The 27640-nt window shown below is 39.0% G+C and overlaps 1 protein-coding gene and 1 long non-coding RNA gene across 6 annotated transcripts; one reads left to right on the top strand and one right to left on the bottom strand.

Moving 5' to 3' along the window:
• On the bottom strand, positions 1-15495 carry LOC117505011. Of its 2 annotated transcripts, XR_004559002.1 has the most exons (4): positions 14996-15495; positions 3473-3512; positions 1648-1802; positions 1-1470 (listed from the first exon to the last, which is right to left on the bottom strand). It is a non-coding gene; the product is annotated as an uncharacterized LOC117505011 (long non-coding RNA). The 2 variants fall into 2 exon arrangements; XR_004559003.1 differs by lacking the exon at positions 3473-3512.
• si:dkey-33c9.6 (breakpoint cluster region protein) lies at positions 1204-27346 on the top strand. 4 transcript variants are annotated; one of them, XM_034164514.1, is made up of 22 exons: positions 1204-1291; positions 1374-1456; positions 1746-1850; positions 5151-5417; positions 9359-9466; positions 9559-9613; positions 9685-9737; positions 9821-9958; positions 11072-11193; positions 12710-12866; positions 12941-13060; positions 13135-13210; positions 15503-15598; positions 16260-16334; positions 17987-18084; positions 18365-18466; positions 19355-19521; positions 19708-19847; positions 22130-22264; positions 22343-22448; positions 22578-22710; positions 27143-27346. In XM_034164514.1, exons 1-22 carry the CDS (start codon positions 1240-1242, stop codon positions 27242-27244), a joined length of 2490 nt encoding a protein of 829 aa, XP_034020405.1. In that variant the 5' UTR covers positions 1204-1239; the 3' UTR covers positions 27245-27346. The 4 variants fall into 4 exon arrangements, with proteins under 4 accessions (XP_034020405.1, XP_034020406.1, XP_034020402.1 ...); XM_034164515.1 differs by having other exon boundaries at positions 12938-13060; positions 27170-27346; XM_034164511.1 differs by having other exon boundaries at positions 12938-13060.
• Positions 27347-27640: the final 294 nt, after the last annotated feature.

Below are 27640 nucleotides of genomic sequence, written 5' to 3'. Positions count from 1 at the left end.
TATCAATCTCATGATTGCTTTGCTTTACCCATTTATTGGTCATTTTTATGCCATTAAGATTTTTTTGTTTGCTTGTTTGTGACTGTGTAGTTTCTCATGCCTTAAAACATGTATAAAGATACTTAAATCAGGTATCGCACCTTTCTAGATGCAAAAATGTGTGAACGATCAATCAATCAATCAATGTTTTTTATATAGCGCCAAATCACAACAAACAGTTGCCCCAAGGCGCTTTATATTGTAAGGCAAGGCCATACAATAATTATGTAAAACCCCAACGGTCAAAACGACCCCCTGTGAGCAAGCACTTGACTACAGTGGGAAGGAAAAAATGGCAGCCACTTAAGATTCCAATATGGCTGCCACCTTAGGTTCTGACATTTCTAATTCTCGAAACTTCTATATAATGATTGTAAAGAGTTTATTATGCCTTAATACATACATTTAGAAAGTTAAATTAGGTTTTATCTTTTTTAGAATCAAACACATAAGTGAAATGGTGGCCATTTTGAATGCCATCTTGGATTTTGAAAAAGCCACAAGGGGATTTTTAGTGTACTTTTGGTGAACCTTAAAGGTGAAAATTCTGCAACCTCAATGTTATTAACATTTTACACTTCAATACAGTTGAGGTTTCATGATGAACATCCCCCCAAATCCTTCAGTTAATACACTTATGTATGTAGAAGCTATCTCAATTTAAATACATCTTAGGCCTGAAACATCTTATTTTAAACTAACATGACATATGTCACAGATGTTCCAGTGTGCTTTAAAGTAACAGGCACATAGTCAGATCTTAAATATCTGATTATTTGTTGTAGGATGCATCACCTCACTGCCCATGGTGTATGCTTCTACAAATTTTAATATTTATTTTAAAGCAGCCGCTATGTTAGCTTCCTGAAAATGCTCATGATCCTTTAGTTTTACAATAAATAAAGATGTTAACCTTTTGCAACTTCATGCAGAATAATACAGTTCATAAAAAAAAACAACAAAAAAATAAGTAGTAAAGTGGTCACCTTTGGAATAGAAGTCTGCATGTTTTTACACTTTTGTTGAAAGTGAAACGGGGTTATATTTCAGGTGTCAGGTCCGGTTGACTTTTGGTCGAGCAGAGAGGAAGTTGTTTTTTCCCTTTTAGGCGGCCCGATGAGAAAGGGGAAGTTTTGAAAAACCAGTTGGGTGTGTTGACACTTACAGAGTTTCAAGTCCTCAGTGACTACAAAACGTCTGATGGATGTGTACCAGGATGCCGTGGATTACCTGGACTCAGGTCACATCGCAGGTCAGATCAGGTGAAAACAGAAAGTAATGTACGGAGGTCATTTTGTACAAACATCACGATGCTTTTGTGTGTTTTTGTGTAGCAGACCCTGACATCTTAGACGAGTATGCGTCCAGCGTTCATTCTCCACTCCAAACGGAGAGCATGGACTTCCCAGAGGCCCCTGTGAGTTCACTTTCCTTCACAATGAAAAATGACAAAAAGAAACGATATTCAGCAATTCACTCATGCAGCAGTTTGATTTATATAAATTGTACCCCAAAAAAGTTATTGATATAATATACTGTGTGTGGACTTGACCTGCATTTGGATTGGCACTCTCAAAGTTCATTTGCACTTTTATACTACCGTCACACCTCTAGTCTTGGTCAACAGCATCTGTCCTGCCACCCCCCAGGTACTTTAAGGCTGCAGGTCTCAGAGTCATGTGTGTTGTTGTGTGTCTTTGATTCAGGAGTGTTGCATCCCAGAGGAACCGATGGAACGAAGGCTTCTGGTGTTGAAAGGCTTCCTAGAAAGTGAAGAGCTTTATCTCAGAGAGCTGGAAGCACTACTGATGGTAAACTACTTGCACATCTCAATGAAAAAGAAAAAAAAAAAAAAAAACTTTCCTTGGTACAGTTTTAATAATAAAAAAGCACCTGTTTAACCTGTGGAGGAAGATGGTTGATACTGAAGACAGGAGTGTTCGGCCAATCAGAAACTGGAATACGCCTACTCTCAGTATATTTAAAATGTCCACTTTAGCCTAAAATTTATTCGAGCTTCGAGGAAAAAATTAACTTGTTCTTTTGGAAGGAATGGTAAAGTCTTATGTTATTCTGTTCCATTTTGGAAAAGAAATTACCAAACAAATTTAAATTCTTTTCAGTGTAATTCGCTCTGGCCCATAGATTCACAATTATACCATATAAAATCGTTCACTTTAACATGGGTAAAAACTGAACAAATGTGTCCATGTCCACTAAATCACAAGTTACTACTGCTGTTTGTGGTGGCAGACATACTGAACGAATACGGGACAGTATATCCACCCTGTTTTCAGAAGGTCCGTTAGATTCAATGGTTAAGGATTGCAACTAGGGTTAGCGGCTAAGGTTAGGGTTTGCTGTTAGGGTTAGTGGATTGGGTAGTAGTTAGGATTAATGGTTAGAATTAGTAGCTAGGCTTAGTTGTTAGATTTAGCACTGAGGGTTAGTGGTTAAAGTTAGCAACTCCAGCTAGTTGATAGGTTTACCACCTAGAGCTAGCAGTTGTGGTTGTAGTTGGGGCTAGTAGTTATAATTAGCGGCTAGGGTTAGTTGTTAGATTTAGCATCTGGGGTTAGTGGTTAGAATAAGTAATTAGGGTTAGTGGTTAGAATTAGTTAGCTCAAGTTAGTTGTTAGATTTAGCTCCTAAGGTTATTGGTTAGGGTTGTAGTTAAGGTTAGCGACTGTAGTTAGCAGCTGGGGTTAGTGGTTAGGGTTAATGTTTTGGATGGTAGTTAGGATTAGTGGTTAAAGTTAGCACCTCTACTTAGTTGATAGGTTTAGCACCTAGAGCCAGTTGTTTTGGTAGTAGTTAAGGTCAGTGGTTAGATTTAGCATGTGGGGTAAGTGGTTTTTACTTGGCCTTCTGAAAACAAAAAAGTGTCACAGTTCAAAATAATGACTGACTATCATTTATAGACTATTTATATTACAATTTTGTTAAATTCTTCCCGATAAAATGATACTGTTCTAATCCATAGGGTTTGGAGGCAGTTGTTAGACAATACAAATAAACACAAAGTCACATTTGTCATTGTTCTTACCATCTGGTTGTTCTTTTGCAAGCTAAGACCTTGCTAACATAATAGCTGTAGCACATCCTGCAAGATGTGACTACGCTAACTGCGTCACTAAAATTCTTATTATTGTTGTCGTCTTTATCGTTTGTGTATTTCTGATTTCAAGCGCTCACGTGTGTTTCTGTGTATGTTGTGTAAAATTGTGCTGTTGCTTATAGTTCCGTAATTCATTTGCTCCCTTTTCAAACCACAAATGGTCATTCTGTTCTTCTCCTTCAGACACGAGGTTCCTCTTTTTCACCCTGTGCAAAATGTGCATGATATCCATTTATAAAAAAATAAAAAATTAAATAAATGGCTGGCATTAATGTTTCAACTGACAAATGACACCAGAAAAGAGAACAAACTTACCAGACTGATGTTGAATGCTAGTAGGCATTTTGAGGTAGAGCTGCAACGATTAACAGATGATAATTGACAAATTTTTTAATAACCGTTTAACTGCTTTGAGAAATTAAAAAAAATCTAAACTCTTTGCTTTCAGCTTCCTAAATATGAATATTTTCAGTTTTATTTTACTTGCTGCTTTTGAATATGGACACAAAACAATTTAAGGCTCCATCTCAGGCTCTGTTAAACATCATTTTTCACATTTTTTTTTTTTTTTTTTTTTTTTTTTTTTACATTTTATGGACCTAACAACTAAAAAAAAAAAAAAAAAAAAAAAAAAAAATCTATCATTGAATCAATGATAAAGTTAATTTTCTTAGAAGCCCTTGTTTGAGGAAACACTGAGGCAATAGTGACCTTTTTCTCTTATTTTTTTTCCTCTGTGACAAATGCTTCTGAATTTTATCACTCATTTAAAGGAAACTTATACAACCATTCAGCAAGATAACATCACTGTCTTAAAAACAATTATTAAAGTGTAGAGTAAAAAAAAAAAACAACCTCATATACACAGAGGTGATGATTCTTTTAAAAAAATAAAAAATATTAAGCTCTCTGAGAGACCTGTTTCCATACCTGTCACTTTAAGTGGAAATGAACTGCTGCTAGCCACGCCCCCTCTCTCATTAGAGACAGGAAATCACTTTTCTCTCAAGTGTCGCCCCTGAACCATCCCTTAGTTATGCTGCTATAGACGTAGACTGCTGGGGGGTTCCCATGATGCATTGTTTCTTTCTCTTTTTGCTCTGTATGCACCGCTCTGCATTTAATCATTAGTGATTGATCTCTGCTCCCCTCCACAGCATGTCTTTTTCCTGGTTCTCTCCCTCAGCCCCAACCAGTCCCAGCAGAAGACTGCCCCTCCCTGAGCCTGGTTCTGCTGGAGGTTTCTTCCTGTTAAAAGGGAGTTTTTCCTTCCCACTGTAGCCAAGTGCTTGCTCACAGGGGGTCGTTTTGACCGTTGGGGTTTTACATAATTATTGTATGGCCTTGCCTTACAATATAAAGCGCCTTGGGGCAACTGTTTGTTGTGATTTGGCGCTATATAAAAAAAATTGATTGATTGATTGATTGAGTGTGTCCCACAGAGCACTGATTTACTCAGTTGGCATGTCAAACTTTAAACAACAGTAGAAATCGACGTCTGTTACGTATGTCACAAGTTTAAAACAAGCCGTCTTCAGCTTAAATTTCACTGACAGCAGAATTTCTCCATGCACAGGCATAGAATTGTTGGACTCTTGGTACATTTTAAATGAACGTCCAACCATCTGTCACAGGAAGATGTAAATTAAAAACATGATTTTTCGCAGTCTGATTCCTTTAATGTTAATATGGAAAAACAAAATCAAACTTTTTAATATGGGACTTTTTCCATCTCTGAGATGTTTTGCAATGATTCATATAAATAAATATATATTTTTGCTGTTGCAGCAGCAATCGAAGCTGCATAAATGTTTTACAAAGGAGAACTTCTGGGTAGAACATTTGTGAACTGTGCTGAAGTTCAGCCTGTTTGCTTGTGACATCGTTTCTATTTTTGCCACTTTGACACCTTTCTATGTTACCTTGTCTTTTTTTCCCCTCTCTTTTTAGATCTCATGTATAACATTTTTTTCTGCCCCTTCTCTCTGTGCAGCCAATGAAGGCTCTGTGGGCTTCAGCCGGTACCTCCCAGCCAGTTCTGTCCTCTCAGCAGGTCCACACTGTTTTCTACCAGGTGCCGGAGCTCAGAGACATGCACCAGACATTCTACTCAGCCCTGAAAGCCCGGCTGAGTCCACACTGCTCCACAGAGCGCGCGTCTTTGGGGGAAGATTCAAGCTTGGAGAGCAAAAGTGGTGAAAAAGCAGAAACGAGACACAGCGGCTTTGAGCTGATGGTTGGGGACGTATTTCTGAAAATGGTAAAATATGTTAAATCTATTCCTCAGTGATTTCATGCGATCAACAAAACAGTCTACCACCATTTTTTTAGGGATGCACCGATTCACATTTTTCACTTCCGATCCGATCCCGATACCCTAATTTGGATATCTGCCGATACGATACTATTCCGATACCAGAGCTCTGTTTAATATTATTATTATTGTTATTGTTGATTTTATATGAGGATATTTTGTATCTCCAGTTACACAGCTTCATTATGAAGTGATATAGAGTAGAATTTTCAAAAAAAAAAAAATAAAATAAAATAAAATTGAAAGTTCAGCTACAATTTCCCATAATCAATCAATCAACTTTTTTTTTATATAGCGCCAAATCACAACAAACAGTTGCCCCAAGGCGCTTTACACTGTAAGGCAAGGCCATACAATAATTATGAAAAACCCCAACGGTCAAAACGACCCCCTGTGAGCAAGCACTTGGCTACAGTGGGAAGGAAAAACTCCCTTTTAACAGGAAGAAACCTCCAGCAGAACCAGGCTCAGGGAGGGGCAGTCTTCTGCTGAGACTGGTTGGGGCTGAGGGAAAGAACCAGGAAAAAGACATGCTGTGGAAGGGGGCAGAGATCGATCACTAATGATTAAATGCGGAGTGATGCATACAGAGCAAAAAGAGAAAGAAACAGTGCATCATGGGAACCCCCCCACAGTCTACGTCTAAAGCAGCATAACCAAGGGATAGTCCAGGGTCACCTGATCCAGCCCTAACTATAAGCCTTAGCGAAAAGGAACGTTTTAAGCCTAATCTTAAAAGTAGAGAGGGTATCTGTCTCCCTGATCTGAATTGGGAGCTGGTTCCACAGGAGAGGAGCCTGAAAGCTGAAGGCTCTGCCTCCCATTCTACTCTTACAAACCCTAGGAACTACAAGTAAGCCTGCAGTCTGAGAGCGAAGCGCTCTAATGGGGTAATATGGTACTACGAGGTCCCTAAGATAAGATGGGACCTGATTATTCAAAACCTTATAAGTAAGAAGAAGAATTTTAAATTCTATTCTAGAATTAACAGGAAGCCAATGAAGAGAGGCCAACACGGGTGAGATATGCTCTCTCCTGCCAGTCCCCGTCAGTACTCTAGCTGCAGCATTTTGAACTAACTGAAGGCTTTTTAGGGAACTTTTAGGACAACCTGATAATAATGAATTACAATAGTCCAGCCTAGAGGAAATAAATGCATGAATTAGTCTTTCAGCATCACTCTGAGACAAGACCTTTCTGATTTTAGAGATATTACGTAAATGCAAAAAGGCAGTCCTACATATTTGTTTAATATGCGCTTTGAATGACATATCCTGATCAAAAATGACTCCAAGATTTCTCACAGTATTACTAGAGGTCAGGGAAATGCCATCCAGAGTAAAGATCTGGTTAGAGACCATGCTTCTAAGATTTGTGGGGCCAAGTACAATAACTTCAGTTTTATCTGAGTTTAAAAGCAGGAAATTAGAGGTCATCCATGTCTTTATGTCTGTAAGACAATCCTGCAGTTTAGCTAATTGGTGTGTGTCCTCTGGTTTCATGGATAGATAAAGCTGGGTATCATCTGCGTAACAATGAAAATTTAAGCAATACCGTCTAATAATACTGCCTAAGGGAAGCATGTATAAAGTGAATAAAATTGGTCCTAGCACAGAACCTTGTGGAACTCCATAATTAACTTTAGTCCGTGAAGAAGATTCCCCATTTACATGAACAAACTGTAATCTATTAGACAAATATGATTCAAACCACCGCAGCGCAGTGCCTTTAATACCTATGGCATGCTCTAATCTCTGTAATAGAATTTTATGGTCAACAGTATCAAAAGCAGCACTGAGGTCCAACAGAACAAGCACAGAGATAAGTCCACCGTCCGAAGCCATAAGAAGATCATTTGTAACCTTCACTAATGCTGTTTCTGTACTATGATGAATTCTAAAACCTGACTGAACCTCTTCAAATAGACCATTCCTCTGCAGGTGATCAGTTAGCTGCTTTACAACTACCCTCTCAAGAATCTTTGAGAGAAAAGGAAGGTTGGAGATTGGCCTATAATTAGCTAAGATAGCTGGGTCAAGTGATGGCTTTTTAAGTAATGGTTTAATTACTGCCACCTTAAAAGCCTGTGGTACATAGCCAACTAACAAAGATAAGTTGATCATATTTAAGATTGAAGCATTAAATAATGGTAGAACTTCCTTGAGCAGCCTGGTAGGAATGGGGTCTAATAAACATGTTGATGGTTTGGATGAAGTAACTAATGAAAATAACTCAGAACAATCGGAGAGAAAGAGTCTAACCAAATACCGGCATCACTGAAAGCAGCCAAAGATAACGATAAGGTATCTAAGATGCAAACCCAGAGTTGATGTTTTGGTGAAAGAATTAAGTCCTTTTATTTATTTTTTGGGTGGTTTCTTGGTCCATTTTGGAAATGCACTCTTTCCTCAAAATAGTACATGTACTTGTACGCAATTTTTGGTGCGCCAAAAATTGGGGTGTCAAAAATTAAAATCCATCAAATCTTGATTATTAAACGGCTGGTCTTGGAAAAAACATACTTTATACTGACATGGGAAACATGCATTTACACTGTCAAAGTAAGTGTTACATAGAGAAGAAAAAAAAAAGAATTACAAATATGTACATACAGATAATAGTCTACAGTAAATAAATGTGTAAACAGGAGATATTGGATTGAAATAATAGTAAAAATTGTGCTTTCAGTGTAAAAATTGGTATTGGAACCCGATACCAATATTGGATCAGATCGGCCGCATCCCTATCCCCCCCCCCCCCCCGTTTTCATGTCAAATTTTCAAAATTTATTTTAAAAAAATAAGGTAAAAATGTTTAATTTTGGTTCAAAACTTGACCCCTTGCAGAGCTACAAGGTGCAAAACCAGTAATGTGTTTTCTACAACTTTTTCCAACAGTGGCTTACCTTATCTCAGGTTATGTTCAAGATTCGCTTTGCAGAAAAATGGCTTTTTTGTGGTTATAATGAGTATAGTCTCTTAATGTTGGACAATGGCCCATGTGGGTTTCTTGCTTCAGCTTCAACAAAGCAGGATGAAGTAAGTCCTATACAGGATATCTGTATATCACCACCTATATAGGGGGTGGTATTTTTATGTAACTCACCAGTGGAAGTTGTTTTAAGCCATAAAAATATAAATAATTCAGGGGTGGTCACTTTGGGTCAAGGCCATTGGTGTCTGTGCTTATTCCGTGTTTCTGGAGCATGAAGCTTTGAGTCCCCCTGGATGGGCTGCTGGTACCCATTTATAGCCTGGTGAACTGGGATGATATCAATGATAAAATAAGGCAAGGCTGCCTTGCCTGTTGTATCTGACTTACAGGCTAACACTGGAGAATAATGCTGGAATTTCAGGACTTGTGACTTGAACTGGAATTGAGGTTTGAAGACTTGGACTTGAATTCGGACTTGACAGACTGCATTCTAGATGGGGTACTTTTCGCAATAGGCCATGATTTGGCATGTCATTGTTAACAATATTAATTTTAATACTGCAAGGGGGATCTGACGGACTCTTTTTCAGAAACTTGGACTCGAGGATTGGGAACTCAACAACAAATCTACATGCAAGTTGTCTTGTCCAAGGACACAGAGAAGGAGCTTGTCTAGAAAGTTTACCAAGATTGCCCAACATCTTATCCAACTGAAATCCCTGCTTTAATAAAATATCTACTAATATAAGCAATAGGTTGATCGTCATCCTGTCTCAAGGTTCTTGAAACAGACATTTATCATTAACGCGGGTACAAAAGAATTTCATCAGGAGCTGTATTTGCTAATACTTTTAGATGCATGTCGTTAATTTTGATTCCATTTTTTTCCCTATATTTTTCCTTTGAGAGCTTTACTCCATACGCACTCAGAATACTTTGTGTTGCTCTTGCAGATGAGCCACATTGGTGTTTATGGCGGTTTCATTCAAAACTACGAGGAAGCCGTCGCTGTTGTTCGCAAGTGCACTCAAGCCGACCCTCGCTTCCGAACTCTGGCCCAGGTATCACAAACTCACTGTGCACTTCCAGAAGAACAGATCACCTATAGGTTCTACTCAGTTCCTGTCACTTGATTTTTTTTTTTTTCCTCCAGAGTATGATGTTAAACAGTGGTCCAGACAAAGCTCGGACCACATACACCTTTGAAGGTGCGGATTATCTATTTGGTTTTTCTTTGAATGACTTGTCGCACTTCTGATTGCTGTCTTTATCTTTGTAGCTCTTCTGTACAAACCTCTTGACAGACTAACGAAGACCACACTAGTGCTGCATGTGAGATATATCAGAAAATTTGATTTAAAATACACCCATGTTTTTGCACACCAACAAAAGTGTCACCTTCTCTGATTCTGTAGGACCTCGTGAAAACGACTCCAGAAGAGCACAAAGATTACACGGCCCTGCAGGAAGCTTTGAGACTGTCCCGGAGCTTCTTGGCTGGTGTCAATGAACGTTCACACTGCAAGTGGGAGGTCACGCTCAGTCACGGAATGGTGAGTTTCTGGACAGGCGTGCAGTCTTTGCACTATTCTGGAAGGGCACAGGCATCCAGCTATTATGGCTACCTGGGATTTGTGGAAGGTGTGCGAGACAGGCAACATCTAACAGCAACCTCCAGTAGCGAAAAATGAAGCCAATGTGGAAATGCCAAAGCTTCCAATTCCTTGAACTGGAGGCCTGAGGGTGGCTCTAAAAGCAAGTTATTCCCTGTAGAGGCCCATGTTACAATCTCCAACTTTGCTGCAAAAATATGTCTATAACCTGATACAAAAATGCATTTTGAGTTCTCATGCTAGCTAGCTACCCTGTTTAGGACAACTGTATGGGGGTGAGATTGCAAGTTGCTATGGACTTGCCCAAGCTTTTGGCCAAGTCTTTTCTTTGCATTTTATTAGAAATATGTGCAATAATATGGCTTGCTGTGTGGTTAATTGTAGAAAGTGTAATTTAAGAACTCTGTCTGCCAGTATTGTGACTGAGTGAAATTTTAGGGTTATTTATTTTGCATGTCAGCATTGTTAGCATATAAATAGCTTGGTGATGTTAGCTACATGAAGGGTAACAGTTATTGAAGCAACTATGTGGTTTAATATGTGGTATTAAGGCAATGTAATTTTTAATAACAACACCTAAGTCCCCCATTATGCATTAATCAAACACCAAATCAAAGTTAGCCTGTTAGTCTTAGCTTGTTCAGTAAGTTCATGATGGCGGGGGTTGTTCAGGCTTCATTCACCCCTCCCAGATAATGATGGCCTTGCTCATGCTCCACCTCTTTAACCATATATGAGCTGACTCGGAACTAGGCGGAGTCAAGAACTGGCAAGATGGCAACATTTGAAGCCATCCCAGGTGAACGTCAAACCTGCTATTCAGAAAAACTATGGCCGACGTCATGGAGGGTTTCTCCAGTGTATGGTAACACCAACAATTTGAGAAATTTGGTCATTTTTACATATATATAGTGGCAAACGTTTTTCAGTTTGAGGTTAGTTTTATAGAAAAAGTCCCAAAATAGTCGCAAAAAGTTCAACATTAAAATGGGTTATGAGCTGGACTATGCACAGGCTTTAGCGATAACGCCCTGTTGTTTGCGTGTACTCCAGAGGCGACAGCTGATGCGTGATGGCTTTGTGGTGGACACATGCGAGGGACACCGTAACCTGCGCCACGTCTTCCTCTACACCGACCTCCTGCTGTGCACCAAATTCAAGGCTGCAACCAAAGGGTGAATAGAAAACATTGCACCTTCATATCACCATGGAGACCTTTATTTTGGACTCCACGCTAAAGTTCTGAATACAAGAAAATAAAAGCAACACAAATACATGTTGTGTATTGTGAAAGTTAAAGAATTTAATGAAAATTATTTAAAATACTGTCACAAACTGGCGAAAAAGCACAAACCTCAACTGCTCGCAACATGAGCTCTGGTCTAATGGTTTCTGAAATTCTTACTTCAAATTTTTCTTGTAATTCTACAAAACTGTTGGAATGTTCCATATGCATTATAATTTAGCCATTCTTGTGGCAACACAAAACCCTGAGATATAGTTCTGGTGTCGCAGACTGAACTGTTCCCCTAAAAATCGGTCCAACCTGATGACGCGGTTCACGGATTAACGCCTCATTTCTGCTTCATCTAGCTTAGCGACAGATATCTGAAGCTTTAGTACAACAATCATTTCCACATAAATTCAGCATTATTTCATCATAAAAGGAGGAGGAAGCGATCAGAGCGTCGTGGCTAAACGAGGTGCTAGCTGATGCGTTCACTGCGTGTCGGACATTTCAAAGCATCACAGAATTTTGCCTCGTTTCTGCTTAAAACTGATTTCAGAATGATTTAAGAGGTTTTAGCTTCATCATCTGATGGTTAATAATCCCATCAATCCATTTGATCGCTTTGAGTAAAAAGATTCCCTCTCAGACGTGCTGCTGTGGTCCGAAATGACGCGTTCGCAGATGCAAAAGGCGGACCAAATTTTATGGGCGGACCGTTCGGTCTGAGACACCGGCAACACACTAGAAGGACGAGCTTCTCACCTATACAAGCGACTAAACATGCGCAAATCCTCAGGATTTGAGCATGAAGGTCATTCCCAGCAACAATCACATTTTATCATATACAATCCCGAGTGTCACATTCATGTTCAGGTTACTTTTGCCATTTTAAAGTGACACGCTCACATCCAAAACTTGCTACATTGAAGGTAGCAAGCAGAGTGGATAAGGAGCTGATCTACTAAAACGTAAGCCTGGGTTTGAATCCCATTCATGCTACCTGTCTGTATCCTTGGACAAAACACTTAGCCTACACTGTCTAAGTCCACCTAGCTGTAAATGGGTACTTGTCTTGGCTGGGGAAGTAACCTTCGTTGGACTGGCGTTCCATCCAGGGGGAATCGTAGATGCTCATCTGTTTGATGCTATAGAAACTTGACGCAAGGACTTGTACCAACAGGTCTCAAGGCCTATATAGCACTTACATTGTAGGTGTGCTAGCTTATATGCTCTATAGCTAGGATAAATCTCATGGGTTGGGTGATAGTGGATCGGCAATAGACCATAGTAGGACTGTTGCTAGTGGTCAGACGCAAAAGTGTTTGTTTGAACCAGTGGGCAGGTGCCGTCATGTATTTGAAATTGGATTTAAGGGTCTATTGAGATTTAAGTCCACGATAATCCAGGAGAATCATGCCGTCCACAGCAGCACCATGTGTTTCATGTCAGTTTCCTTTCAGGAGGCAGGACCAGTACAGGTTCTGCTGGTTTCTACCTTTGGCTGGTCTCAAACTGCACTGGTTTGCAGATCAGGAACGACCACCAGACATCCAACTCCGCTTATACACCATCAAAACTAAGCTGTATCTCCTTCGACAGCAGTTGCAACAACATGAGGTGCGTAAAAAGCAAATATCAGAAAAGCCGTCATCAGAATGACAAATAATACATTTGTGTATGCCTGTCAGAAGGTGGGATCCAGGAGCTCTGTCTTACGGCATCGAAGCAGGAAGAAAATGGAACAGCTGGAGCTGATGCTGCTCACGTATTCCCCTGTTTACAGACTAGAACTGCACAGCCCCAGTGACAAAGTACCCACACGCCAGCATAAAATCCATTCTGTCAGTAAACAGACCAAATCGAAAGCCGTTTTCTGTCTCTGCAGAGCCACTGCCTCCTCTTCTCCTCCCTGTATGAGCTCGAAGAATGGAGAGACGCGATCTACAAACTCACAACAGACAGTACGTTTATGGCAGTCCTTCAACTGATTGCTTGAAACATAGCTACCGTATTGACCCAAATATAAGACGACCCTGATTATAAGACAATTTTAATGGGATTACAATTTGATTTTATGTAATTAAAGTTATTTTGAAGCTAAATATATGTCTCAGGGTGACCTTACTTAACTTTTTCCATTCATCAAAAGTTCAAATTGAATAAACTACATAATAATACTTTGGGTATGAATACAGTAAAGGCTATGGCCCATGATGACCTTGACCTTCACCCAAGTGATTAACCTCTGGTTGACCTTGTCTGTCAGGGGACTTTTAAAATCCAAGTCACCTATCAAATTCTTCAACCTTTACCAAAATCAGGTTTTTAAGAGTACTCTTAGGATCAACCTTCATGAGTATTACCAAGGTTGTTAGAAATCATCAAGAGAACTTGGAGGGAGTAGGGCAACAGACAGTCAGACATGACCTTAGCTTCACTGGCTGACCTTTGGCAAATCTGACTTTGCTAGACAATTCTACAGCCAACCTCCAAATGTGTGTCACATTTAGTGGAAATCAGCTTGAATATCCAATCCCTTGATCTTCACCCAAATTAAGTCTTTAAGGGCAATTTCACGGTCACCCTTGATTGACAAACCAAGTTTGGTTGAAATCAGCAAGAGGACATGGAAGGAGTAGGTCAATAAACAAACAAGCAGACATTACCTTGGCCACAGTGGTTGACCATGAGCAAATTTGGGCTTGCTGTGAAATTCTGCATTCTATCTCTACGTTTGCCAAGTTTGGTCCAAACTGGAATGAAAAACCTGAATTTTGACCTTTGGCAACAATGACCTTGAGTCCACTGACTGACCATTTAATGTTGCATGGGCAATTTGAAAACTTTTTTTTTTTTTTTTTTAGCAATACCAGGGCAGACCTTCATCCACATATTTGGTTTGGTGAAAATCGGGCCGAGGACCTGAGAGGAGGAGGGGAACAATGACGATGCCCCTGGCAGGGGGTCTAAGGGGGGTCTCCCCCAGAAAGATTTGAAATCTCATTCTGCATTCTGGTGCATTTTCAGGTCTATTAACCATCAAAAAATATATATATATTTTTTGTTGGGTCAGGTCAATTTTTCCACCCCCATCTGTTCACACAACTTATATTGTGCTACTCATATTTAATCCAAAAAACATACATTGTGGCTCACAGTACACAATAAAGGAAATGACAGTTCCAACAACTCAAAAATAATAATTCTAAGTATCAGGTCAAATGGAAAAATAGGAGTCTTGATGGCACATTAATGCATCAACTTGTTCAACCTTCAGTCACTTCTGAGTTTTCCTAATTTTGGCAGGATCTTTGGAACTATTGACAATCTCTTTTTAAATTCTTGGCCACCTTAAAATCCATACAAAATGTGTTTTTACTTCAATATTAGTTTCTGATTACTGTATATTTTAGTTAAAAATCTTTTCTTACAATAGAAAACTTGTAATTAAAATAGTTTTAAATAAAGATTTTTTAGATTCTATGATGTAACTTATCTGTTGTTTTTATACTCTATAGTATAAAAAATGTAAGTTATTTAAAGTTGAGACTTTTCTTGCAGTTACACATTAACAATTAAAAAACTGTTTAACTTTGATAAAAAATAAAAAGCCGAGCAATTTACAAATCTGAAACGTTCAATCAGCTCGACAGTGATTGATTCAACAGCTTGCAGCTAAAAGGCTAACGTTAGCCGATAAACTTAAGCAGAGCACTAACGTCACATATTTTCAATTAATTACTCACCTCAGACACATTTGCAGAAGCTTCATTGCTCAAACTCAGTCTTGTGGTTATGAATCACAGACAGAGTTAAACTGTCGTTTGTATGCTAACAGCGTTAGTATTTTTAGTTTCACTCGCTAACTCCACTTAATGCAAGATTACTGGGGGGAAAAAATGCAGCGCAAACTTTTAATGTCTTCAACAAAGTAAAACGTTCGGTGAATCACAGCGCAGTCCCCCAAAATATGACTTAATAAACTCCCTTAACCCCAAAAAAAACTAACCCTTCTTTGGAGATTATTAACTGCTTGCAAACCAACACAGAGCATTACCGCCACCAACTCTTTGGGCGTGGAACTGAATGAATGGATTTTGACGTATGTTCTCAAAAATAACCCGGAAATTTTCACCACGCAGAGTAAAAACCCGGAGTTCCGGAAATCTATCACCACTGCTAAAATTATGGTATGATTTAAATGGAATTTGCCTGTTGATTGGTGTCTTTGTGTGCCATGTGTTGTGTGCTAGCTATAGAAACCATCCCTCCAGACTTGCTCACCCTCACCGGTGCATGTGCCAAACTGAGAATGACCCAGCAGCCACCACTACAAACCACAAACACGGGTACAACCAACTTCCTTTATTTCTCTGCAGACTCACATCCTGTCTGAAACAGAACGCAAACAGTCTGAGCTGTCAACTAGAGGTGGGCAGATCGATCCTAATATCGATACCAACGCTGGTATTGATATTGAACAATCCTCGTGTAAAAAGATCGATACGCAACCTTTTTTTTCCCCTCTACAAGCACTGACTGCTGCGCAGGCAGATTCATCAAAGTCTACTCTGTTTGTAAGCGCAGTGCTGCGCTGTGTCACACAATACGGAGCAGCGCACCCTTGTATTGTGGTTTGTCAGCCCTCTACCTCAGGAGATTTTGTTTTAAGTTGTGTTGAGTGATATTTTTTAAACAAAAATGTTGATTGTGATGATAAAGTAGTTTGTTGTCACGTACAATGTTTGGCGAAATTCTATCATAGGTCTTTTGGATCCTTTGGCTCTATGAAGCTTAAAGATGAAAAAGTATCGGTATCGGCGATACTGGGCCTGTATTTACTTGGTATCGGATCAATACCAAAATTCCTGGTATGGCCCACCTCTACTGTCAACTTTGATCTTTCAGCGTTGCCCTCAACTATTTCTGACACTTTCTAAATGTCTGACTTGCTTTCACTTTGTTGTGCACGGCTGAATTTGCTATCTTTCTGTTTCCGTCCATCACCAGGAGAGGACAAGGAGTCACTCTGTGGAACATTGAGTGTAGCCATCCACTCGGCCTGTGGGCTGCAGCAGCCGGCCTGTATGCTTAATACTTTATTCGTAGGCTTGGGAAAAGCCTGGACATTTACCCTGTAAAATGCACCGAATCAATGAATAGAGGACAATCAATGAATGAACAGAATCAGAGAATAGAGGAAATAAGTGATCCAGATAACTCAAAAATGATAAAGCTATCATCTTGTACTTGACTGAATTACAACGCATAAAATGAAGATAAACAGCTTGTATATATATATATATATATATATATATATATATATATATATATATATATATAAAAAATAGTACCACCTGCTGGACATATCTAGTACTGTTACTGGAAATAACCTCGCAAATGCCTGATAGAAATTTGAAGTAGGTATGGTTAAAAATTAACATATTTTAAAATTTGTTTTTGGTCCTTTTCGTAAATTTTCAAAGATTAAATCTGGTGGTCGCCAAGGCCACTGGTTGTCATCATTGCTTTTCCCACCTGTAGTACATGGGGCATGTAAGTAAGTCCCTTCGGCTTCTCCCTTGTTTGCACTCGGGGTCGCCACAGCAAATCCAAGGTGGATCTGCATGTTGATTTGGCACAGGTTTTACGCCGGATGCCCTTCCTGACGCAACTCCACATTACATGGAGAAATGTGGCAGGGGTGGGATTTGAACCCAGAACCTTCCGAACTGAAACCAAGCGCATTAACCACTTGGCCACCACCCCTGCAGTACATGGGGCATGTGATGGCTAAAATTCTGTAAACAAAAATATTTAGGTTGCCGAGCACTAAAATAAACCAGGTAGTAGTCCCTGCATGCGTGCAGACAGTAATGGCTATGGCAATTTGGCATTTGAGCCCAATTATCTTGACCTTCACCCAAATGGTTGATGTCTGGCTGACCTCGCCAGGGCAATACTGGAATGGCGTCATGTATGTGCAACTTCACAATCAAATTACTTGACTTTTTTTTTTTTTTTTTTTGGAAAATTCATTTCTTGAAAGGCAATTTCAGTGTCAACCTTCATTGGCGAACCAAGTTTGGTATCAATCAGCAAAATGACCTTAGGGTAGAAGATTAACCAACAGACAGGTAGGCATCACCTTGATCTTTGGAAAATTTGAGCTTGCTGGGGAATTCCAGATCTCACCTACATGTGTTTGGTGCAAATCAGAATGAAAACCTTCACTGTTGACCATTGAGCCCAGTGAACTTGACCCCAGTGATTGAACAGTGACAAATTTGAACTTACCTGGGCAAATCCAGAACCTACCGACAGGTGTGACAAGTTTGGGGAAAATCGGAGTGGTTGGGTGGGAATCTAAATTTTGCCCTTCGATTCCAATAACGTTGACCAATTCTCAAACAACCCCCTTCAGATCAATTTTGGGGTTGATCATCATCCATATATCAACTGTGGTAGAAATGGACCAAAGGACCGAGGTAGAGTAGTAGGACAATTAAACTGATATTACAGTGTAGTTAAAAGAAAGATATTATTTGAAGGCTTTTGCTTGTCAACTTTAGCCCCAGTTTTTGTTAAAAATGGATATCACAACACAAAATTTCAAAAATTTCTGTTACAAAAATCCCCCAATTTTCCCCATTATTTTCATTGAAATCACCAATTTTGGACTTATCTTTATTTTAAATAATAATACACATCGGAGTTCATTTTTCTTTCTCTCATAGGTGTGTATGTGTGTGTTGAGGCTGACGGCTACGAGTTTCATGACAAACAGGCGCAGACGCACTCTTCAGTTCTCAGCATGAACCCGCACTGGGACCAGGTTGGACTCAAGTTCTGCTTCACAATAAACACGTTTTCCTCAAAGCATGTCAGTATATTTAGTTCTTGGTTCACGCCGACGTCTTCATGTCTAGACAGCATCCGACGTGTCCAGCTTTGCGCCATCTGAAAGTCTGCTTTAAACATGATCAGAGACATAAAAATCAACCCCCAAATCTGACTGGCGTTGGGATTGAAAAGCTTAAAAGAATTCTCTGCTGCCTTTGTCGCAGCTGTAGGATGTTGCCGTCAGTGTTAACGTCACGTTTGTCTTCAAACAGGAGCTGAATTTGCAGGTGGACGGGGCCCAGAACCTCAGAGTGCTGTGTGTGGGTCAGTATGATGGACAAGAGGACACGGTTCTGGGAAAAGTTTCCACTCAGGTACAAAATCAGGAAATAGATTGTCTGAAATATGGTCCCAGTGTGTGAGAGGATCTGGATCTAGTTCCAAGCTGGAAGTGGAACTCCCTATTGGAGCCTCAAAGCAGAAAAATTCTCTTTGCTGATGACGTTTGTTTTTCTTCAATTTAAGTGGGTTTTTCTAAAAGAGAGAAAAAAAAGCCCATTTAGGTTGAACTCCTCACAACTTATAGACAAACAAGAGCAATCCGAGATTTCTGACGTCCGCCACTCTGGATCCAGATCACCTCCAAATTCAATGGAGTCTTCTATATGCTAATATCTATCGGTGGCAAAAAATTTGTAAAAATCCACAGTAGTTTTGACGTAATCCTGTTAACAGATAGACAAATAAATAAACACAGATTATTTTATTACGTCCTTGGCAGATGTAATAAAACCAAAACTGGTGCAAGTAAAATACGCTTTTACCATAACACACGCACATTGATACACACAATATACTATTATTAGGGAATTATTCAGAAATTATCCAAAGGATGATAATGTGATGAATAATTTCATATATTATTATTATTTGTACGGCACTTGTACATACATCCGCATGATCCTTTCATTTATTACTGGTATTTACATTTTTTTGCATGTTTTCAGCCAGTTTCTTACAATACAACATAACATGTACAGTGCATCTGAAAAGTATTCACAGTGCTTCAGTTTTTCCACTTTTTGTTATGTTACAGCCTTTTCCCAAATTTAATACATTTGCAAAAAACCAAAAACTTTTTTCATGTTGTCATTATGGGGTGTTGTGAGTAGAATTTTGAGGGAAGGAATTAATTTACTCAATTTTGGAGGAGAATCTCTTAAAATTATTGATGTTTTGGGTTAATTGTGATTTTTTTTCAGCTGGACTGTCAAACCCTGACGAATCGATGGAGGCGACAGACTCTACACCTGGGCCAGGTGGATGTGAATCTGTCAATCAAGTACTGCCCCCACCCACTTGCCCCGCCAAGCCACACCCCTCAGCAGCAACCCCCAGTCTTTGGCGTCCCCATTGGAACTGTGGCCCAGTAAGTGTAAAATCACTAAAAATAACCCCTCCCCCATCAGCTCTGGTAATGAAACTCAAAGCTAAGGAATTAATTTCAAGAAGTGGTTTGTTTTGTGGGCGATCATGCTAAAGAGAAGCAGAAGTATGGCATGTTTCCACAAAGCGGCCCACGCACCAAACGTATGAGTTTCTTGTTTTCCACCAGGCAGGAAGGAGTTCTGGTCCCACATGTGGTGCGATGCTGCGTGGAGGAGGTGGAGAGGAGAGGCATGGACGAGGTCGGCATCTACAGGGTGTCAGGAGTCGCCAGTGACATCAACACCCTCAAGTCTGCGTTCAACAACAGTGAGAAAACAGTCTGCAAATGTTGCTTCATACGTTTAAAAATGTGTGGGAAAAAGCAGCGGGTTTTATCGCTACAATGAGCACGAAGCAACGCAGTGTCCAAATGTTTTATACCGAGCCTCCGCTGACATTTTATTGTGAATTTACATCATTCCTATAGGCACTGTAGGAGAGTTCAACCCTGCCACTTTAATGGAATAACTCAAAAACAATAAATGATGTCATTTCGTAACTCACCTGCTGCATAGTTAGTAGATGCAGGATTGGTGATGGATTAGGAGCAGGTGTAGTTGTCAGTGAGAAAGCCAAACAGTTTCCACACAGAAATATAATAAATCAGAGATGTAAACCATTACAAAGAGGCGTTCTACTACTACGATCGGCCACAATACAAAAAAAGTGCAAAAACGGCATGAAAAGGCTTAATCCGGGTTGCCTCCTAATAGGCTGTCTTATTAAGTGCAGACGTGGCAACCTGATGGCTTACAAAGTGCAGACCTGGCAACACCCCCCCCCAAAAAAAACAAAAGAAAGGAGCTGTGCCTTGGACAGACATGATCGAGCTGCTCAATTTCAAAAACTGCAATAATCTCTGCTTCAACTTAAAATTTTTACCGCGATGATGCATGATCAAACAACATTCTAGACATAGTCACTATGAATACCCCATTTAAAGAGTTGGGATACAATTTTTAAACAGTTGAAAAACTGGATCCTGACTGCAAATCTGTTGTACGTAGATGATGGCCGGAACTACTACGTATGTCAACTTTGTTCATGATTGATAAAGATGGATCAAGAAGTTACTATAATGCTTCAAAACAAGTGCACATTAATGGTCATTGACATGGTTCCTGTCTAAAAATCATATTTGTAGATTTGTTAGTTTGGAAATGGCGGCTATTTTTATGCTACAAACAGCCAATTTGGGTATTTGGACCCAATTTTCTCAAAAATTGTTCAATAGATTTCTTATAATTTAACAAGGGCACAATAATGGTCATTGACATGGTTCCTGTCTAAAAATCATATTTGTAGATTTGTTAGTTTGGAAATGGCGGCCATTTTTATGCCACAAACAGCCAATTTTGGGTATTTGGACCCAATTTTCTCAAAAATTGTTTGATAGATTTCTTATAATTTAACAAGGGCACAATAATGGTCATTGACATGGTTCCTGTCTAAAAATCATATTTGTAGATTTGTTAGTTTGGAAATGGCGGCCATTTTTATGCCACAAACAGCCAATTTTGGGTATTTGGACCCAATTTTCTCAAAAATTGTTTGATAGATTTCTTATAATTTAACAAGGGCACAATAATGGTCATTGACATGGTTCCTGTCTAAAAATCATATTCATAGATTTGTTAGTTTGGAAATGGCGGCTATTTTTATGCTACAAACAGCCAATTTGGGTATTTGGACCCAATTTTCTCAAAAATTGTTCAATAGATTTCTTATAATTTAACAAGGGCACAATAATGGTCATTGACATGGTTCCTGTCTAAAAATCATATTTGTAGATTTGTTAGTTTGGAAATGGCGGCCATTTTTATGCCACAAACAGCCAATTTTGGGTATTTGGACCCAATTTTCTCAAAAATTGTTTGATAGATTTCTTATAATTTAACAAGGGCACAATAATGGTCATTGACATGGTTCCTGTCTAAAAATCATATTCATAGATTTGTTAGTTTGGAAATGGCGGCTATTTTTATGCTACAAACAGCCAATTTGGGTATTTGGACCCAATTTTCTCAAAAATTGTTCAATAGATTTCTTATAATTTAACAAGGGCACAATAATGGTCATTGACATGGTTCCTGTCTAAAAATCATATTTGTAGATTTGTTAGTTTGGAAATGGCGGCCATTTTTATGCCACAAACAGCCAATTTGGGTCTTTTGACCCAGTTTTCTCAAAAAATGTTCAATAGATTTCTTATAATTTAACAAGGTCACAATAATGGTCATTGACATGGTTCCTGTCTAAAAATCATATTTGTAGATTTGTTAGTTTGGAAATGGTGGCCATTTTTATGCCACAAACAGCCAATTTTGGGTATTTGGACCCAATTTTCTCAAAAATTGTTCAATAGATTTCTTATAATTTAACAAGGGCACAATAATGGTCATTGACATGATTCCCATCTAAAAATCATATTTGTAGATTTTTTTGTTTGGAAATGGTGGCCTTTTAAAAAGACCCCCAGTCTCATATTTTTTGAAACGGCTCACGGCTTTGTTTTTTTGTGAACGAAACCTTGTGTTCACTGTTCTCAGATCTGCGTGAAGCGGTAACCAAGCTGAGAAGTGCTGGCGTGAATGTGGTGGCCGGCGTTCTCAAACTCTACTTCAGAGAGTTACCTGAACCTCTCATACCCGCTGAGCTCTTCCAGAACCTTTCCCGTACTTTGGGTGAGACAGACCATCATCACGCCATCATCGCTAACCATGTCCTTCAGTGTTTCTGACAGGATTTTCTCTTTCCTGCAGACAGCCAGGATTTAAACTCCCGCTTGGTCTCCGTGGTGTCCCTCCTGCAAGACATTCCGGCCCCCAACCGCAACACCTTCCTCTACCTCTTACACCATCTGCAACGGTCTGAAGCGCTAGAAACATGCAAACTACTCCCTGAGTTCATTATAACTATTAAATTGTCAAGAAAAATGATAAAATTGAAGCTAAATTTGATCTGATGATCGTGTTTCCTTTAATGAATCTTTTCCAGAGTGTCTGAAAGGCAACATATCAACAAAATGTCATTAATAAACCTGGCAACAGTGTTTGGTCCAAGCCTCGTACGCCCCCCTGTGGTTCAAAGTGGCCTTTCTGTGAATATCTCCCAGGAGGTGATAGTACAGGTGGGCATGATACCCCCCCTCCCCCCTCCAAAAAGTATTGCTAAAAGCCAATTTTTATGAGTCAGGCAGGTTGTGATAGTGACCAACTCAGATTTTGCTCAAATTTTGGTAACTGGATGCACCCTCCACCAAACGAACATACACCAAAAATTTTGGCCAAATTCCATACGGTGACCTTGCCAGGGGTCATCGAAGTTCACATCCAGTATGGCCTAAAACTGGAATTTGGTGGACAGGGAAGTTTTAGACAGCTCTAACATGAAATGCTTTCAATCCCCCAAAGTGCGTTTGTGATCTAAGTATTATAGGAGGACAGTTCTTCAAAATAATCAGTAATTTGGGTTGGGGGATTGAACGCATTGACTATAGGGGGCACTTCAAATTGACGAATTTCCAGAAATACTCTCGTATTTGTGAAGGCTATTACTCAATATGCGTTTAATCCCCAGCAAGATTTTTATTGTATTAGAAAGGGCAATACTTACCCTCTTTAAAACAACAAAATCAGTGGGGGGGGGGGGGGTTGTACACGTTGGCCACCAGGCGGCGCCAAAGTGGTCAAATTTGTGTTTTTCATACAACTTTGGCGCCCTCTGGTGGCCAACGCGTTTAATGAATAATCATAAACTTTGCATTTTTCAGAAGATTAAAATGTATTGTGTTAATATTCACTGAAACATCTTTGGGGGGGGGGGGGGGGTATCTCAATAAGCAATTACAATTATTTCACGAGATATTTAAGGATTGAACATAAGAAATTACAGCTAGAAGCCAAGCAGTAAAATGGCTTCCGAAGACAAGCACCGCCCCTTTGTATTGTTTTAAGAATTAATTAAGCAGTTATCATAGCCAACAGTAGATGGCACCACTATCTGGGCTATGCTAGGCCTAGACACAAAAGAAAGCTTTCAAGATTGCTACTCACCATTTTATCTTCTTCACGTAGGGCCAGTAATGCTTATGTCACCATGTAGTAAAATTCCCGTGCCAATAAAATGCTTTTTTAATCAAAAACTGGCAAGTCTCCCAAAGATTTTCCAATTGATTTGTCTAAAAGAAGGATTAGTCTCAACAGAAATGCAAAGTTTATGATAATTCATTAAACGCGTTGGCCACCAGGGGACACCAAAGTTGCACGAAAAACACAAATTTGACCAGTTTGGCGCCGCCTGGTGGCCAACGCATACAATCCCCCACTTTTTGTTGTTTTAAAGAGGATGAGTATTGCCCTTTCTAATACAATATAATCTTGCCGGGGGATTAAACGCATATTGAGTAATAGCCTTCACAAATATGAGCATTTCTGAAAACTTGTCAACTTGAAGCACCCCCTACAGTCAACACGTTCAATCCCCCAACCCAGATTAGTGATTATTTTGAAGAACTGTCCTAGAATACTTAAATCACAAAAGTACTTTGGAGGATTGAACGCATTTAATGTAAGAGCTGTCCAAATCTTTCCTGTTCACCAAATTTCAGTTTTGGCCATTCTGTGTGTGAACTTTGATGACCCCTGGTGAGGTCACCATATGGAATTTGGCCAGAATTTTTGGTGTATGTTTGTTTGGTGGTGGGTGCATCCAGTTACCAAAGTTTGAGTAAAATCTGAGTTGGTCACTATCACAGCCCCATGTAAACTGCCTGATTCTTATAAAAACTGGCTCTTAAACACTAATTTTATTTTATTCAATGTAATCAAAACCTGAAATAAAATGTAATTTACATATTTTTCAAATTAAATAAAAGAGTTAATATTTATTAGGGATTTGCTTCAGTAAAATTTCTATACGTTGATTTGCTGATGCACATTAAACAATATATTTTTATATAAAAAGTTTAAACAAAAGTGACAAAAATTTTGTCTTGCAAAAAATTTTGCCATGATTTGTGATTTTGATGGCTTAAGTATTGAGAAACATTTTATTTAAAAAAGGCTATGTCGAATTTTGTAGTCTTATTACTCCTAGAAGGATAATTACCTCAATATTGTATTTATTTAGGTGCATTGTTCTGTATTTCTATATAGGGGAGACCAGGGTTGTTGTTAAACTCATGCTTCATATCCTTAAGGGCTTTAAACAAATGAGTCTGGTAGTCAGAATTAGTCAGTGTGGGTCTTTTTTTGCTGAAAACAACATATTGATGAAAGAAGCTAGCATATCACATCATGAAGATACAGGTGGGCATGATATAAAAAAAATAGTTAAACGCTAATTTAATTTAATGTAATCAAAACCTGAAAAATTCCTTTTTTCAAATTAAATAAGAGTTAATATTTATTAGGGATTTGTTTCAGTAAAATTTATATCTCAATCTCAAGCTCAGTTTATTTATAAAGCACTTTAAAATGCACCAACAACCAAAGCGCTGTACACAACAAAAACAGGCAAGTTAAAATAATTTAAAAAGTTACAGTTAAAAGCAAAAACACAAACAGTGTCAAGCTGCGTTAAAAGCCAAAAGAAAAAATGTGCTTTAAGAGACGATTTAAAAGCAGAGAGAGAATCAGCCTGCCTAATGTGCAAAGAAAGACCATTCCACAGTCTCAGGGCAACGACTGAAAAAGCTCAGTCACCTCTACGCTTCCTCTTTGACCTTGGGATAACCAACAGTGACAAATCAGCTGACCTGAGTGAGCGTGAAGGGGCATATAAATGGAGCAAGACCATGAAGACCTTTAAAAACAAATAAAAGAATTTTAAAATCAATTCTAAAATGAACTGGGAGCCAACGAAGTGAGGCCAAAACCGGTGTAATGTGCTCGCACCTTCTGACACCAGCCAAAAATCTGTAGGCGAGTAAGCAGCGTCTGATTCAGCCCAATATAAAGTGCATTGCAATAGTTCAGGCGATTAGTGATAAAAGCATGGATTAAAATCTCAAAATGATGGCGTGAAAGAAATCGTTTCACCTTGGCCAGTTGTCTAAGTTGACAGAAACTAGACTTGACCACTGACCTAATCTGAGCATCGAATTTAAGATCACTGTCCAACTTTACACCCAGGTTTATTGCTGTCTGTGTCAGATACTGACTCATGGGACCCAGATCCACATTGATTTTGTAAGTGTCACTAGGTCCAAACAGCAACACCTCAGTCTTTTTATCATTCAGGTGCAGAAAATTTATGGACAACCATGCCTTAATCTCACCAATGCACTCTAAGAGATGGTTCGCAGAATATGCATTTTGCTGCTTCAGTGGCAGATAAATTTGACAGTCATCAGCATAAAAATGAAAAGAGATATGTCTCCTAAAAATTGATCCCATTGGGAGTAAATACAAAGAAAAAAGAAGCGGACCAAGTATGGAGCCTTGAGGCACCCCACATGCAAGGGGCGCTGCACAAGATTCAGCAGCTCCAATACAGACACAAAAGCTTCTCTCTGAAAGGTAGGATCTAAACCAATCTAAAACAACACCCTTAATGCCCACCCAGTTTTCCAGGAGAGACAAGAGGATCTGATGGTCCACTGTATCGAAGGCCGCTGTTAGATCCAACAGGACCAAAACAACACAGTGACCAGAATCAGTAGCTATACGAATGTCATTAAAAACCCGCAGCAATGCTGACTCAGTACTGTTATGGGATTTAAAACCAGACTGAAACATCTCCAGGGTGTCATGATTATTAAGAAAAGAACTCAACTGGCAGTATACAATTTTCTCCAAAATGTTGGAGAGAAAAGGAAATTTGGAAATTGGCCTATAATTGGACAATTCAGAAGAATCCAAGCCAGATTTCTTAATAAGTGGGGTCACCACTTATATAAATGTTGATTTTTTTTTTATACACATTAAACAATACATTTTTAATATAAAAAGTTTAAATAAAAGTGACAAATTTTCTCTCGTGATAAAATTTTGCCATAATTTGTGATTTTGATGACTTAAGCATTGAGAAACATTTTTTTTTTAAATAGGCTATGTCTAATTTTATAGCATTATTACTCCTTAATATTGTATTTATTTAGGTGCATTTTTCTGTATTTCTGTGTAGGGGAGACTGGGGTTGTTGTTAAACCTACACCTCATACCCTTAAGGGCTTAAAAAAAGTGATTCTTGTGGTTGGAATTAGCTAGTGTGGGTCTTTTTTGCTGAAAGCAACTTGATGATGAAAGAAGCTAGCATTTCTTGTCAGAGTTAAATTCTAAGGTACATCTTGCTTAAATGCTAAAAGTATGGAGGGAGTAGTAGCATCATTAGCCTCAGTGAAAAAAAAAAACAGTTTACTGTTTAATTCTTTTTGCCTGTTGACATAGCTACAGTGTGGAACCTGTGTGACAACCAACCTGGTCTCCCCTACACCTCCATTATCATTTTGCATGTTTGTAATTGTATACATTGTATAGGTATTGCAGCATTATTTGCACAAAAATACGGTCAGTATGTGGTAAACCTATTCTACTTTGTGCGTTTCTGTTTATTTGAAGGTTCAAGTGGTTTTCTTCTACCTGCAGTGTAATAACCTCCCCGAAGCTCAGACGTCTCTGTCACATGACTCAGATGATGACGAAGACACAACCCACGTGTGAAACAACCAACGGTGTTGTGTTTGGTGTGAAGTGTGTTTCAAAAAAAAAAAAAAAAAGAAGAAAAAAAATGAAGCTATTTATTGATTAAAGTGGTAGACACACTGTAAATGTGCAATTTGGTTTTATTTGCCAGATTTAGAAAACCTGCAGGTGATTATAGAACAAAGCTGCAAATATTGTTCCATCTGGTTTTGGGTTTCTTCAAAGACCTTTAATTGAAATCTTGATATATATATATTTTTTGATACAGCGGTGGACTTGATGCCACCTTTGTGAAGTTGAGGTGGTTGATGTGGTTGAGGAAACACCAGGAGTGCAGATGTTATAAAAAGGTCAAGGGTTACCGTCCTGAGCCTGAAATCAAATCGGTTACGGTTCAGATCCAACTAGACGGAG

The sequence above is a fragment of the Thalassophryne amazonica genome, chromosome 23 (assembly GCF_902500255.1).
Source record: "Thalassophryne amazonica chromosome 23, fThaAma1.1, whole genome shotgun sequence".
Taxonomy (NCBI): Eukaryota; Metazoa; Chordata; class Actinopteri; order Batrachoidiformes; family Batrachoididae; genus Thalassophryne; species Thalassophryne amazonica.
This window is presented reverse-complemented; position numbering and strand designations above follow the sequence as displayed.